The sequence below is a fragment of the Protopterus annectens genome, chromosome 2.part0, assembly GCF_019279795.1.
Source record: "Protopterus annectens isolate FY-2018-M chromosome 2.part0, PAN1.0, whole genome shotgun sequence".
Classification (NCBI taxonomy): Eukaryota; Metazoa; Chordata; order Ceratodontiformes; family Protopteridae; genus Protopterus; species Protopterus annectens.
Genome location: NC_056728.1, coordinates 74,636,958 through 74,650,539, shown reverse-complemented (window position 1 = coordinate 74,650,539; position 13,582 = coordinate 74,636,958). Strand labels below are relative to the sequence as shown.

Sequence of the window (13,582 nt, the reverse complement as noted above, 5' to 3'; positions counted from 1 at the left end):
ATGCTATTGTGACCACCTTAAATAAATAGCAATGTAACATTACTGCTTGGCTCTTTGCTTTTCAAACTTAGCCAACAACTGCTCTAAAAAACAAAACTTCCTATCAGACAAATGTAGAGACAATCTTGATAAAGTCATTGCCTTTATAAGATCCCGCTTTAAAATGGCCACAAGAGAAAGGGATTTTTTTCCAAACTAAGGATTCCAACATGGAACCACTTACTTGCTGAAATTAAATTTTGGCCACATTTAGGAATAACCTACAAGTAAATCTATTTACTGAAGCTTCATGTACATGCTTCCATGAAAATTAATAGAAATTCAGTGCAGTTGATTTCACAATGAGCAGTGAAGTTATAAAGAGAATCCCTGAATACTTCATGTCCGTTGATATGCCCACACCCACAAGTGGGTTTATTTCTATTATACCATGACCCCCCATTAATATTCCAAAACGTGCATGCTGATTGGCTAGCGTGCATGTTGTAAATCGACTTACACTAATGGAAAAAGGTCCGGTCACCCGGACTTTTTCCATTAGTATAAGTCTCTTTTAAAACACTGTCTCGCTATGTTAAAAGAGTTTAACATAGTGACACAGGTTTAAAAAAAGCAACGAAGATCTCCGTTGCTTTTTTTAAAGCTGTCTCGCTATGTTAAACTCCTTTAACATAGCGACACAGTGTGTAAAAAGCAACGGAGATCTTTCTTTCTCTGTTGCTTTTTTTTAAACCTGTCTCGCTATGTTAAATGGGTTTAACATAGCGAGACAGCTTTAAAATAAGCAACAGAGATCTCCATTGCTTATTTTAAAGCTGTCTCGCTATGTTAAACCCATTTAACATAGCGAAACAGTAAAAGGCAACAGAGATCTTGCTTTCTCCGTTGCTTTTGGACACAGCTCTGATGTACTGCGTAGGCATGCGCAGTACATCAGAACTGCCGCGGTTACCAGACAGCTGCGGAAGGGCAGCAAAGAGGCATTATACAATGCCATTATTTAAGAAAAGTAATTATTTCTTTTCTTAAATAATGTCATAGTATAATAGCAATAACCCACTTCTGGGTGTGGGTAATGCGGGATTTACCCACGGTTGTCTTTGTCTGGTCGCTCGGGCTTCACCCTCGGGACCAAACCATGCCAACCGTGGGTAAATCCCGCATTACCCACACCCAGGCGTGGGTTATTGCTATATTATACAATGACATTATTTTAGAAAGAAATTGCTTACCTTTCTTAAATGATGTCTTTGTATAACAGAGTTGGTGTTCCTCTGTGTTGTTTGCCATTCTTCATGATTTTTGATGTACTCTGTATGCATAGAGGAGTTATGTTCCTATGCTTGCACAGTACATCAGTGGTGCTGAATTAAAGTAACAGAGAAAAGGTGATCTGTCTGTTGCCTTTTTTATTTTTATTTTTGAGTAGCATTGGAGAAAGGGAATCTCCATTTCTGTTATGAGACAAAAATATGAACATTCTGCAAAGATTGACAGTTGCATGGTAGAAGAGTCTGCTGCGATTCATGGAGGGACAGAGCAAAAAAGAAGGAAAATGGGGTAGGTTTCAGTCTTGTTATTTTTCAGAACGTACCTGATTTTTCTTAATTTTTTTGTGCTGTCCCTTCATAGCCTAGTCCAGTAAAAAAGTCTGGCTGCTGAATGGGGGTCTATATTACAACCGTGAAATCTCACTTATGTGAATACAGAAACATCGACACATATTGAGGGAACTGCGAAAACACTGAACATCCTAAACCATGAAATTCAAAATGTCGAATCATTATAGTTAACCAACCCCACTGCCCTCTACGTACTACCTACCCAAACAAAATAAATAATCCACATACATACACTTAACAAAACCCTACTTCTAACCCTAAAGTAAAGCGTGCATATACTACCATGTATGCACTTACCTTAACCTGCACCTTAACCCTAAAATCTGTAACTATTACACACCTCCATTAAGGAGCTATACCCAAACAAAATAAATAATCCACATACATACACTTAACAAAACCCTACTTCTAACCCTACATTAAATCTTGCATATATTACTATGTATGCACTTACCTTAACCCGCACCCTACCCTAAGGTCCGTAACTATTGCACACTTACCTGAAGGAGCTATACCAGAGAAGGGCCAACTATGACAATTCGACATTTCGAATTTCATGCTTCAGGACGTTTGGTGTTTTCGCGGTTCGCTGAATACGTGTCGACATTTTCGTATTCGAGAAAGTGGAGATTTGTGGTTGTAATAAGGAACCGCTTATATAGTACCTATATTAATTATTACAACATTTTGTTCTTTCCTGCCTATTCTAATTCCTATTGCAACTGTATGCCCAATTCATGGCTTCAGTGGGTCTGGTGATCATTTCACTTACCTGGTTATCAAATTAAATTGAATAAAGCATGCCTTGGTATCATACATTATTCTAATGAACACTTGGCGGAGAATGGGGACCTAGTAGAAGCCATTTACTCACAAGGAGGGTGGAGCTACTTTAGGGGATACATCACTAATGGAAGGGAGTAATGTCCCCTCTCTATACCCATTATATAGCCAGCACTGAAGTGGTTGGCCTTCACCTCACTTGTGGTATAAACTGGGGTAACTGTAAGGTGGGTACATTAACTGGCTTATTTTAAGTCAATCAGTGTTTTTTCAACAATTTTCCAGGAATGACTAAGAGAGTAGAGGTCATGTCTATTACTTTCTGAATGTATATATACTCCCTGGTTGTTATATAAAGATAAGGAAAGCTCTGTCCATGTAATATTTAGTTCCTGAGATCCATCTCCTCAACTCACAGATATTTCACTAGATGGATTATGCCTCCCACCCTATGCCCTTGAAGAATTCCAGGTCATCTGTAAAGTTTGAAGATGGCCTTCAGGACTTGTGAGGCTTGAAAAAACTGAGAGCCAAAAGGAGGACCTTAAAGTAACAATCCATTAAGTCATTCTGACTTAAAATGCAGCAACAGTAAAAAATTGAAGGTGGTTTAATACTTGTTGGATGAGTAAACATATCAATGCAAGTGGTATAATAAAAACGACTGACCAGTTTCCAAACATTAAAATAATTTCCTTGCTCCTTTTCAACCCAAAACTCTCAATAAATCATTTTTTTATTCCTGCAACAGTGTAACTAATTTTTTGCTGAATAAGAAATACAGTTCTTCTGAGTTTAATTTATCATATAGTTTTTAAACAAAGAACTATGCAACATTATTGCTTGGAGTATTTTTTTAAACCAGGAGGGCAATTTATCTCAATTTATCTCAGAACATATGGAGGTAATGCATCCATGGCACCAGCTACCATATCTGAGACACTTCTAACTTTGGTATCAACACAATATATTCTGCATGCATTTAAAACATTTAGTTCTCTGTATACAATTTCTTTGCAAAGACTTCTGAAGGACCAGATGTACACAGAATTATAAGCCTTATTATATCCTGAAAGAGTAATGATCAATAAATTGAACAGTTGATCATAAATGATTTTATATAAAATTTCACATTTAAATACAAGTACTAAAGGGTATATATTATAGTATCAAAGTTTTTAAACTTCAAATGCTATAATATCGACCCGTGTTTGTCCAAACTCAAAATAGCGAAGCCATGGAACTTCGAAATCTTACCTAGGGTAAGATTTTGGTTGTTCGTTCCATGGCTTCGCTATTTACTCTACTGTGGTGGGAAAGTTATGGACCAGGGTAAGATAAGTATGCGAACGGAGATTATGGACTGTGTTAAGGTAAGTGTGGTAACAGATCGGGGTAAGGTGAGTGTCCAATAGTTAGGGTCATTAGGATTAGGGAGTGGGTAAGGTGAGTGTGCGATAGTTAGGGACTTTAGGATTAGGGAGCGGGTAAGGTGAGTGTGCGGTAGTTAGGGACTTTAGGGTTAGGGAGCGGGTAAGGTGAGTGTGCTGTTGTTAGGGACTTTAGGGTTAGGGAGCGGGTAAGGTGAGTGTGCCGTTGTTAGGGACTTTAGGGTTAGGGTTGGGTTAAGGTGAGTGGATAGGTAGTAGTGTAGGGTTAGAATTATGGTTTTGTTAAGTGTATGTGTGTGGTTTATATAGTTTGGTGTGTTTGTGTTGTGTTTGTGTTTCAGAACAGCAAATTTTTTCCCTGGGAAAAAATTTGCTGTTCTGTATGTTTGATATTTTGTGGTTTAGATATTTTAGGTATGATGAAATAGCGTTCGCTATATAAATTGTACGATAAGGTAATAGAAATGCATACTAAATGATTAGCTAGAGCACAAGTGATCAAATAACATATTGTTGCATCCACCAATTGTGTTAAAGATTAGTAGAACTAACTAGTGTCAATGTATATTCAGGGACCTCTTGAATGATCACGGAGTTGACTGAGATATAGATGACAATGTAGAAACATCCAGAAAGGCAGCGTAAAATATTAGAAAGCACTTTAGGGCAGAGTATTCCAATAGCATAGTGGATACAACTATTTCCCCTAGTCAGTAGTGCAAAGAGGTCAAATCAGATGGTGGGGTACCAATAGCTACTTTATATATCAGGATTCATAGACCCAAGGGTAAGTACTAGGTTAGCTGCCCGGTAAGTACTAGGTTAGCTGCCCTTGTGGGCCATTTTAAGCCAAGCCAATTTCCTCATCTAAGGTGAGAAACAAGCCCTGTATCTTGTGTCTGTGAGGTAAACAACTTAACCATTATACCAACCCCGCTCTGTTTGTAACACAGGCTCTAATGCCTCCACTCAGTTGCAGGGTCTAGCTCTACCCCCTGGCTTCACCTGGACTAACTCCAGCTAGGGCTAGAGTCCAGCAAAGATGTCAAGGTGACCAGGTCATGCTGTCATACTGCTACCATGTTTGTTTTCCTTCCCGACATGTGCCCTATGAACACCCTGCGACTGAGCACCCAAAGGTGGACTGCACCAATCTGCCCCTTATTTCATCAAGAACTGATATTACCATGCTGCTCCACCCACTCAGAAGCACTCTGCAGTTGTTTCCCTGACCTAGGCCTGGGAAATCAAACTTTGTGTGCCCCATTAATGCAACCATTCCTCTTTCCCTCTCAGGATGAGTTCACTCATCTTCCTTGCAAACACCTCAGATGGCCATGCTGCTAATTGAAACTGAGTCTGCTGGGACATAGAGCTTTATCCCTCTAGATCACAGAGTTGGATAGAGCTAGCTAAAACACTGACCTCAAGGCTAGGTAGATATTGCAATTTGTACTGCATGGCTTTAATAATGAGTAATGGTAATTATTAGTAGTTGTGCTGCTGTGTTCTAAATGATAGTTGATAGTCTAACCAAAATGTAATACCCTGTTTCACTGATAATATACAATCTTTCCTGGCTCTTTGTGTCCTAATGGTAGGGTATATTAAATAAGGAGGTGTAGGAAGTTTGCACCACCCAGCCACTGGGGATGCACAAGCCAGAGCCTTTTTTTGTGCTGGTCCCAAGCCCGGATAAATGGGGAGGGTTACGTCAGGAAGGCCATCTGGTGTAAAACTTTTGCCAAATGATATATGCGGACAACAATACAGATTTCCATACCAGATTGGTCGAGGCCCAGGTTAACAGTGACCGCCACCATTACTGTTAGCCAACAGGGTGTTGGTGGAAATTGGGCTACTGTTGGCCAAAGCAGGAGAAGGAGAAGAAGAGGGGGAAGGCATGCCTGAAGGCAGGAAGAGAGGAGGAAGGTTAGGAGTGTGGTAGTGAGGGTAGGAACTTCGAATGTTGGCAGTATGACTGGTATAGGGAAAGATCTAGCTGATATGATGGAGAACAGGAAAGTTGATATATTGTGTGTGCAAGAGACCAGATGGAGATATATTGTGCGTGCAAGAGACCAGATGGAAGGGGAGTAAGGCAGGTGGGTTCAAATTGTTCTATCATGGTGTGGATGGGAGGAGAAATGGGGTAGGGGTAGTATGCCAAGAGTGTTTTGGAGGTGAAATCAGTGTCAGTTAGAGTGATGTCTATGAAGCTGGAAATTGATGGTGTGATGATGAATGCCATTAGTGCATATGCTCCATAAGTTGGGTGTGCAATGAATGAGAAAGAAAAATTTTGGAGTGAGTTGGATGAGGTAGTGGTGAATGTACCCGAGGGTGAGAGAGTGGTGATTGGAGCGGATTTCAATGGGCATGTTGGTGAAGGGAACAGAGAGGATGAAGAAGTGATGGGTGGGTATGGTGTTAAGGAAAGGTATGCAGAAGGTCAGATGGTAGTGGCTTTTGTGAAAAAGGTGGGCATGGCTGTGGTGAATATGTATTTTAAGAAGAAAGAGGGGCATAAGGTGATGTACAAGAGTGGAGGAAGATGCACACAGGTGGATTATATCCTATGTAGGAGGGCCAGTCTGAAGGAGATTAGAGACTGTGGAGTGGTGACAGGGGAAAGTGCAGTTAGGCAGCATAGAATGGTGGTCTGTAGGATGATGTTGGTGATCAAAAAGAGGAGGAGGAGTGTGAGGGCAGCGCTATGGATCAAATGGTAGAAGTTGAAAAAGGGTGATTGTGAGGTGGAGTTCAGGGAAGAGTTAAGACTAAGTTACTGAATAGTTGGGTAACTAGAGTATAGTTGGTGAGGGAGACATCTAGAAAGGTGCTTGGTTTGACAGTAGGACAGAGGAAGAAAGACAAGGAGTCCTGATGGTGGAACAAGGAAGTACAGGAGAGTATACAAAGAAAAAAGCTGGCGAAGAAGAAGTGGGATAGGAATATAAGGAGATGAGGCATAAGGTGAAGGGAGAGGTGAGGAAGGCTAAGGATAAGGCATATGGAAAGTTGTATGAAAAGTTGGACAATAAGGAGGGAGAAAAGGACATGTACTGATTGGCTAGACAGAGAGACTGAGCTAGGAAAGATGTGCAGCAGGTAAAGGTGATAAAGGATAATGAGGGAAACATACTTACAAGTGAAGAGAGTGTGTTGAGCAGATGGAAAGAGTACTTTGAGGGGCTGATGAATGAAGGGAATAAGAGAAAGAAGGTTGGATGATGTGGGGATAGTAAATCAGGAAGTGGAACGGATTAACAAGGAGGAAGTAAGGACAGCTATGAAGAGGATGAAGAACGGAAACGCTGTTGGTCCAGATGACATCCCAATGGAAGCATGGAGGTGTTTAGGTGAGATGGCAGTGGAGTTTTTAACCAGATTGTTTAATGAAATCTTGGAAAGTGAGGATGCCTGTGGTGTGGAGAAAAAGTGTTTTGGTACCGATTTTTAAGAATAAGGGTGGTGTGCAGAGCTGTAGTAACTAGAGAGGGATTAAACTGATCAGTCACAGCATGAAGTTATGGGAAAAAGTAGTGGAAGCTAGATTAAGAAGGGAGGTGATTAGTGATCAGCAGTATGGTTTCATGCCGGGAAAGATCACTGCGGATGAGATTTTTGCTCTGAGAATGCTGATGGAGAAGTATAGAGATGGTCAGACAGAGTTGCATTGTGTCTTTGTAGACTTGGAGAAAGCATATAACAGGGTGCCTAGAGAGGGGTTGTGGTATTGTATGAGGAAGTCGGGAGTGTCAGAGAAATATGTTAGAGTGGTACAGGATATGTAGCCTGACAGTGGTGAGGTCTGCAGTAGGAGTGACGGATGCATTTAAAGTGGAGGTGAGATTACATCAAGGATCAGCTCTGACTCCTTTCTTATTTACAAAGGTGATGGACAGGTTGACAGACGAGATCAGACAGGAGTCCCCATGGACTGATGTTTGTGAATGACATGTTGATCTGTAGTGAGAGTAGGAAACAGGTTGAGGAGACCCTGGAGAGGTGGAGATATGCTCTAGAAAGGAAAGGAATGAAGGTCAGCAGGACTAAGACAGAATATATGTGTGTGAATGAGACGGAGGATAGCGGAATGGTGAGGATGCAGGGTGTAGAGGTGGCGAAGGTGGATGAGTTTAAATACTTGGGATCAACAGTTCAGAGTAATGGTGAGTATGGAAGAGAGGTAAAGAAGAGAGTACAGGCAGGGTGGAGAAGAGTGTCAGGAGTGATTTGTGAGAGACAGGTACCAGTAAGAGTGAAAGGGAAGGTCTAAAAGAGGGTAGTGAGACCAGCTATGTTATATGGGTTGGAGATGGTGGCATTAACAAAAAGGCAGGAGGCAGAGCTGGAGGTGGTAAGGTTTGCATTGAGTGTGACGAGGATGGGCAGGATCGGGAATCAGTATATTAGAGGGTCAGCTCAGGTTGGACGGTTTGGAGACAAAGCCAGAGAGGTGAGACTGCATTGGTTTGGACATGTGCTGAGGAGGGATGTTGAGTATATTGGGAAAAAGTTGCTAAGAATGAAGCTGCCAGGTAAGAGGAAAAGAGGAAGGCCTAAGATAAGGTTTATGGATGTGGTGAGAGAGGACATGCAGGTAGTTGGTGTGACAGAGCAAGATGCAGAGGACAGGAAGAAATGGAAACAGATGATCCACTGTGGTGACCACTAATGGGAACATCCGAAAGAAGAAGGAAGTTTACACCACACATCACCCACATTTATTTTTATTCCCTAAAGCCACAATCAAATGGGATGCTTTTGAAACGTGCTTATGTATTGTATATGATACCATTTGACATGAAAGGGTTCAAGCCAAAGGTAAATGGCATTAGAGTAATACAAGCATAATGAGGACAGTGTTTGTACTGCAGTGATGAGGTTCTCATCTGGTGTTACGTGATTAATTCTGGAAATATTCTTGTGATAATAAAATGGACATTTTTCTAACTAGTGACACAGAGTCCCCCAGTGAGAGCTGATTATTGAGAACCACTCACTAATTACGCCATGTACACAAAACTGAAATTGATTCTTTCCATAAATCAATAGAGGGAATAAACAATGAATTGTGGGGGGCATTAAGGTCCTAAAAATGGTAATAACCTCTGTGTTTGCCCGAGCTGAGTTGTAAATGAATGGCCTTTATCCAGCTGAAGATGGTATTCTAATTTTGTACTAAGGATTCAAGAAATGACCTATGCTTTTGAGGGAAGGAGACATACAGTTGAAGGTCAGATGCCTTCTATTAAAAGAAGTGCCTTGGTCAGAGACCAGAAAGAAGATACAAGTCAGAAAGCCTGGACAGCTACAGCAATTATGCACAGTGAAAACATTGCAATGAAAGTAGAGACATTCATTGAACTGTTTTGTCCAGATGACCTGCCTTCCAAACTAATCACCAGTTTACAGTGCCCCAGTAGAACCACAGCTGCGTATTGTATGGTTGGCATACTCTAACTGTTATATAACCATGTCTGTTAGTTGTGTGGAGATTATACACACACACACACACACACACACACACACACACACACACACACACACACACACATATGCGTGTGTGTGTGTGTGTGTGTGTGTGTGTGTGTGTGTGTGTGCGTGTGTGTGTGTGTGTGTGTATATATGGGATCTCCATTCAAAATATCGATCATATGGTCCCGACCATATGACTTTCGAAGTTTTGAAACTTCGATAATCTTCTAGGCTCCATACACACACACACACACACACACACACACACACACACACACACACACACACACATGCACACCTATATATATATTTATTTCACAATGCAGCTAGAACCTTTCTCCTATGATTAGTGTTCTTTGAAATTTTTGGCTCATACCAAAAATCTGAACTAACCTGATACCTTCACATTAAAGGTCACCATGTCATCTCCTGTATCAAAAATGTACTCTCCAGTATCTTCTGTTGTAGCACAAGGAATTATTAGCCTCCTGTAACATCCATCTGCTTCCATCTTTAGGTTTTCTGTCTCATCTGTCTCAAGCCCATCCTTATACCATCGTACTTCAGCCTTTGGCCAGGACACTTCACACTCCAGTACAACTTGTTCATGTGTCAGAACAGGCAGCTGAACAGTCGATTCAAATGGATTCAAAATTTTCACTGTGGGATCTGCAGATCAGAACAAAAATGTTATTTTTCTCACACCTACAACAAAGGAATGACTTCAGTAAATATGAAGACAGTTGAAGATATTTTCTCTTAGTAGCTTGGACAGATTTTAAATTTTATGACACTATACCTTGCTTTTATCAGAAGTGAACAAAAAGAATCCATACATGGCAGTACAGTTCAGATGGGGCTCCCCATTGTTCCATGTTCAACACAAAAATCTCATCAGGCCAGATTCATGGCAATTTTACTTTGTAAAAGGCAGGTTACTAATTAACCTGGTTAACTTCTTTGAAAAGGTATCAAAAGCTGTTAAGTGGTCACACTGTACAGACAGCTTACCTTGAATTGGCCAGTGCATTAGATACTGTGCCCCATGTCATCATAATTAATAAAGAAAATGTGGTGCAAATAGATCATTATGTATTAAGACGTATAGCAAATTGGCGAAAAGACATAACTCATGAGGTGTAAGTGGCAGGGTCAATCTCTGATAATATGAAGGTGACCAGTGGTGTCCTGTAGGGTTCAGTGTTGTATCCACTTTTGTTCTGTATTTACTTATCTGACCTACAGACTAAAAAACAAGACCTATGACTAACCATCTGTGATAACTGTAAACTAGGAGTCACTGTCAAATCCCCCTCTGACACAGAAGACCCCTGCAGGAAATTGCATTTATAAATGCCTGGTATATTGAAACAGGCTTAGTAAATGCTAAAAAATATTGATGCATTTGGCAGACAAAACATTCCCCAGGATACAGTTTTGACAATACCCCATTTCAAAATGAAAATGTAGTTAGAGACCTGGGAACCTGGGTAGACTATCCTCAGTCCTTAGACTACCATGTAGCAATGATTGTCAGGAAATCCTTCTCTTTAACACAGGTGATTGAAAGGACAATCATTCAAATCAAAATAGGATAGTGCCCATGTGCATTCTGCACTGATCAGCCCAATTATAGCACACCGATGCCCTTTTGGGATGTACCTCAAGAGACATATCAAACATTTGGAAAGACCCCAAAGGTTCATAATAGAGAGGATTAGAGACATAAAATCCTTATGTTTCCAGAAAAGACTAGAAGCACTGCTGTGGGTTGGCTCCTCAGAAGTAACATGATCAAAATGGATTTAAGTGCCAAGATTTGAGTGGACAGTCACTGAACTTATTCCTGTGACTAAAATGTAAGAGAAAGGGATTAACAACACTCAGTTTTATCAGGAAACCTCTCTCTCATGATAGGAACTAGGACTTAGAAGGCATAGACACCTCTTTTAAGACTGGTCTAGGGAGGCTAGAGTGCAAGATCACCCTTTTGGCTGCAACTAATGTCACAGTAAATCTCCCTTATAAGCCTGGTTATGAAATATCCTAGGCAGTTTAGTTAGTAAATCATTGTTTCTGGTTCAAGTTCAGCTCTCTCTTTGAATGGGAGCTAGTGGTCTTAGGGTAAAATCTGAAGGATGTGGAAAGCATTCCTTGGTGCATAGGCACTAGGCCCATTTTCAACACTGGAGATAAGGTTTCCCTCCTCCTCCTCCTCCTCCTCCTCCATCATGATCTGTTCTTTGTAACAGCCATCCACATAAGAGAGAAGGGGAATTTCCCTAGGTATCGTCAGTAAAACTTCCATAGTCAGTATAAATACAACCTTGGCAACAGAGGAGTGCAAAGTGTGACTATGATTACTCTCCCTAAAATTTGTACCCATCACTCTACTATTACTGTCATTAAGATCTTTGAATTTATCCTGTGTGAATCAAATTAAGTGCTCATAAGGCAGCAGTTCATTCTGTCACCTAAACAACATCGTGTCTTTCCTGCTACTGGTCTTCCATTGGCCTCAAATATGTTCTTCTCCAACATGGATAAACAACTTCTAACTGTTAGCATTTTTGCAGAATTGTAATTCTTTGAATCATAGAACTGCTGTTAAACAACTCTGCAACACAGGGTTTGCCCTTAAATGCAGTTCTTGACTCACTATCTTTGCTATAAGGAATTGCAAGTTTAAACACATTATTCTTAATAACTACATTTACTTCTGAAGTAATCTGAGGATCCTTGGTTGGCCCTCTGTTGTTCTCAGTATTTAGTAACTTATATCCATCTCATCTAAACTAAATAAATGTTACTTTATGGACATGATTGTTGCCTTCTTGCAGCACCCTGAAATCTTTCTTTTATGTCAGGAAATCGAAATTTAATGTACCAAAAAAATGCACTGTGCTCATATGTAATATCACATATTTTGATCCCAATGATATAGACAATATATTAGTGTACACATGTAGTGTCCCCTGGAATCATCACTGAGTAATTGCATGAGAACAGACAACATGCTAGGAAGCATTCTCATCAGTGCCAAGAATGCCCTACCTGAAACTCTATTTAAACCACTCATCCTCAGCCTGCCCATAGGGTTTGGGCCTGATTAACAGAGGACAGAAACTATGACTCCTTTACACATCAGCTGCCCTGTACAGACCCAGTAGTTATGAGTCCATCACCCTGAAAGCCATGGATTATATCATAACAAATTTCTGCAGATATAGGCAACTTAACTAATCTAGACCTCAATAATCTGTCAGCTGGTACAGAGGATTAAGGAGCTGTTTGTGAATGATCATTGTGTTGCTTTTTGAGCCATGAAAGACCCAATCCAATTTCCTGTGGTCCAGGGTTTGATTCCTCCGGCCACCACTGCCTAACTGGGTAACTTTGAGCAAGTCACTTAACCATGTAGCTCTCCTGGGCTGAGTTTGAAAAGGCTCCATGGAGGTCAGTCTTCTACCCCCAAAAAACAAATACATATAAAATAAAAAACGTCTGTTTGGTTTTGTGAAGGGCAGATTCTGTAGCCTGAACTTTGCTTATTTAAAAAAGATACAGGGGTCGAGGACTAGAGTGGAAAGGGGCTAAGCAAAAGTTTGGACTGCGAGTTCGAGACTGTCTTCCCTACCACAGAAAATGAAAGGTGAGTGCTGACAGTTCCTTGGGTTTATGGTTCATTATTAGTCTCTGGGACACAGCAGTCCTGAATTAATAAAAATCTAAGCTAGGCCTGTGGCATATTTTTAACCTGAACATAAATTAGTGTAGAACCATGTCAGTGTAACAACTACCAGCAGTTATAGTCTGATACACCCTGTCGCTTGAGGCTAGCATTGCCACTTATCTGGCTTTTTTTCTGCATTATCTACAAAATAAACTGATTGTCTGGTAGTCCAGAAAACACTGTACAAATTCCGGCATTTTGTTTAAAAAAGAAACAGACTATTGGAATTTTTTTAAATCGGCAGATTTACTTTTTTTGTGTACAGAAAAGCATAGTATATTGGCAGAAAAAAAGCATCACAAATGGAAAAGACGACCATCCTACTTCTTCTCCCCTAATGTGACTATGACATGACATGACAAAATGGGCAGGGATATGGGGAGAAATGGGTGGGGTTATGGGAAGAAATGGGTGGGGTTATGGAAAGCAAGAGATGTGGCCTTGGTTGGGCTTCAGCCACAACAAAAGGTTGCAACCCTATTAGAGGGCTTAAATTAATCAACTAGATTTGTAATCCTAAAATATCAGAAAATAATATTTACTACTGCTTAATTTTAACTAGTGAACCC

At 40.5% G+C, this 13,582-nt stretch overlaps 1 protein-coding gene across 2 annotated transcripts in view; it reads right to left on the bottom strand.

Annotated features, from left to right (window-relative positions):
* OBSL1 (obscurin like cytoskeletal adaptor 1) overlaps positions 1-13,582 on the bottom strand; it is a 1,518,259-nt gene that overhangs the window by 609,752 nt on the left and 894,925 nt on the right. For both annotated transcript variants that reach the window (XM_044060562.1, XM_044060561.1), the window contains exon 9: positions 9,674-9,949. In XM_044060562.1, the coding sequence (XP_043916497.1) occupies positions 9,674-9,949 (276 nt within the window). The remainder of the gene's footprint in view (positions 1-9,673; positions 9,950-13,582) is intronic.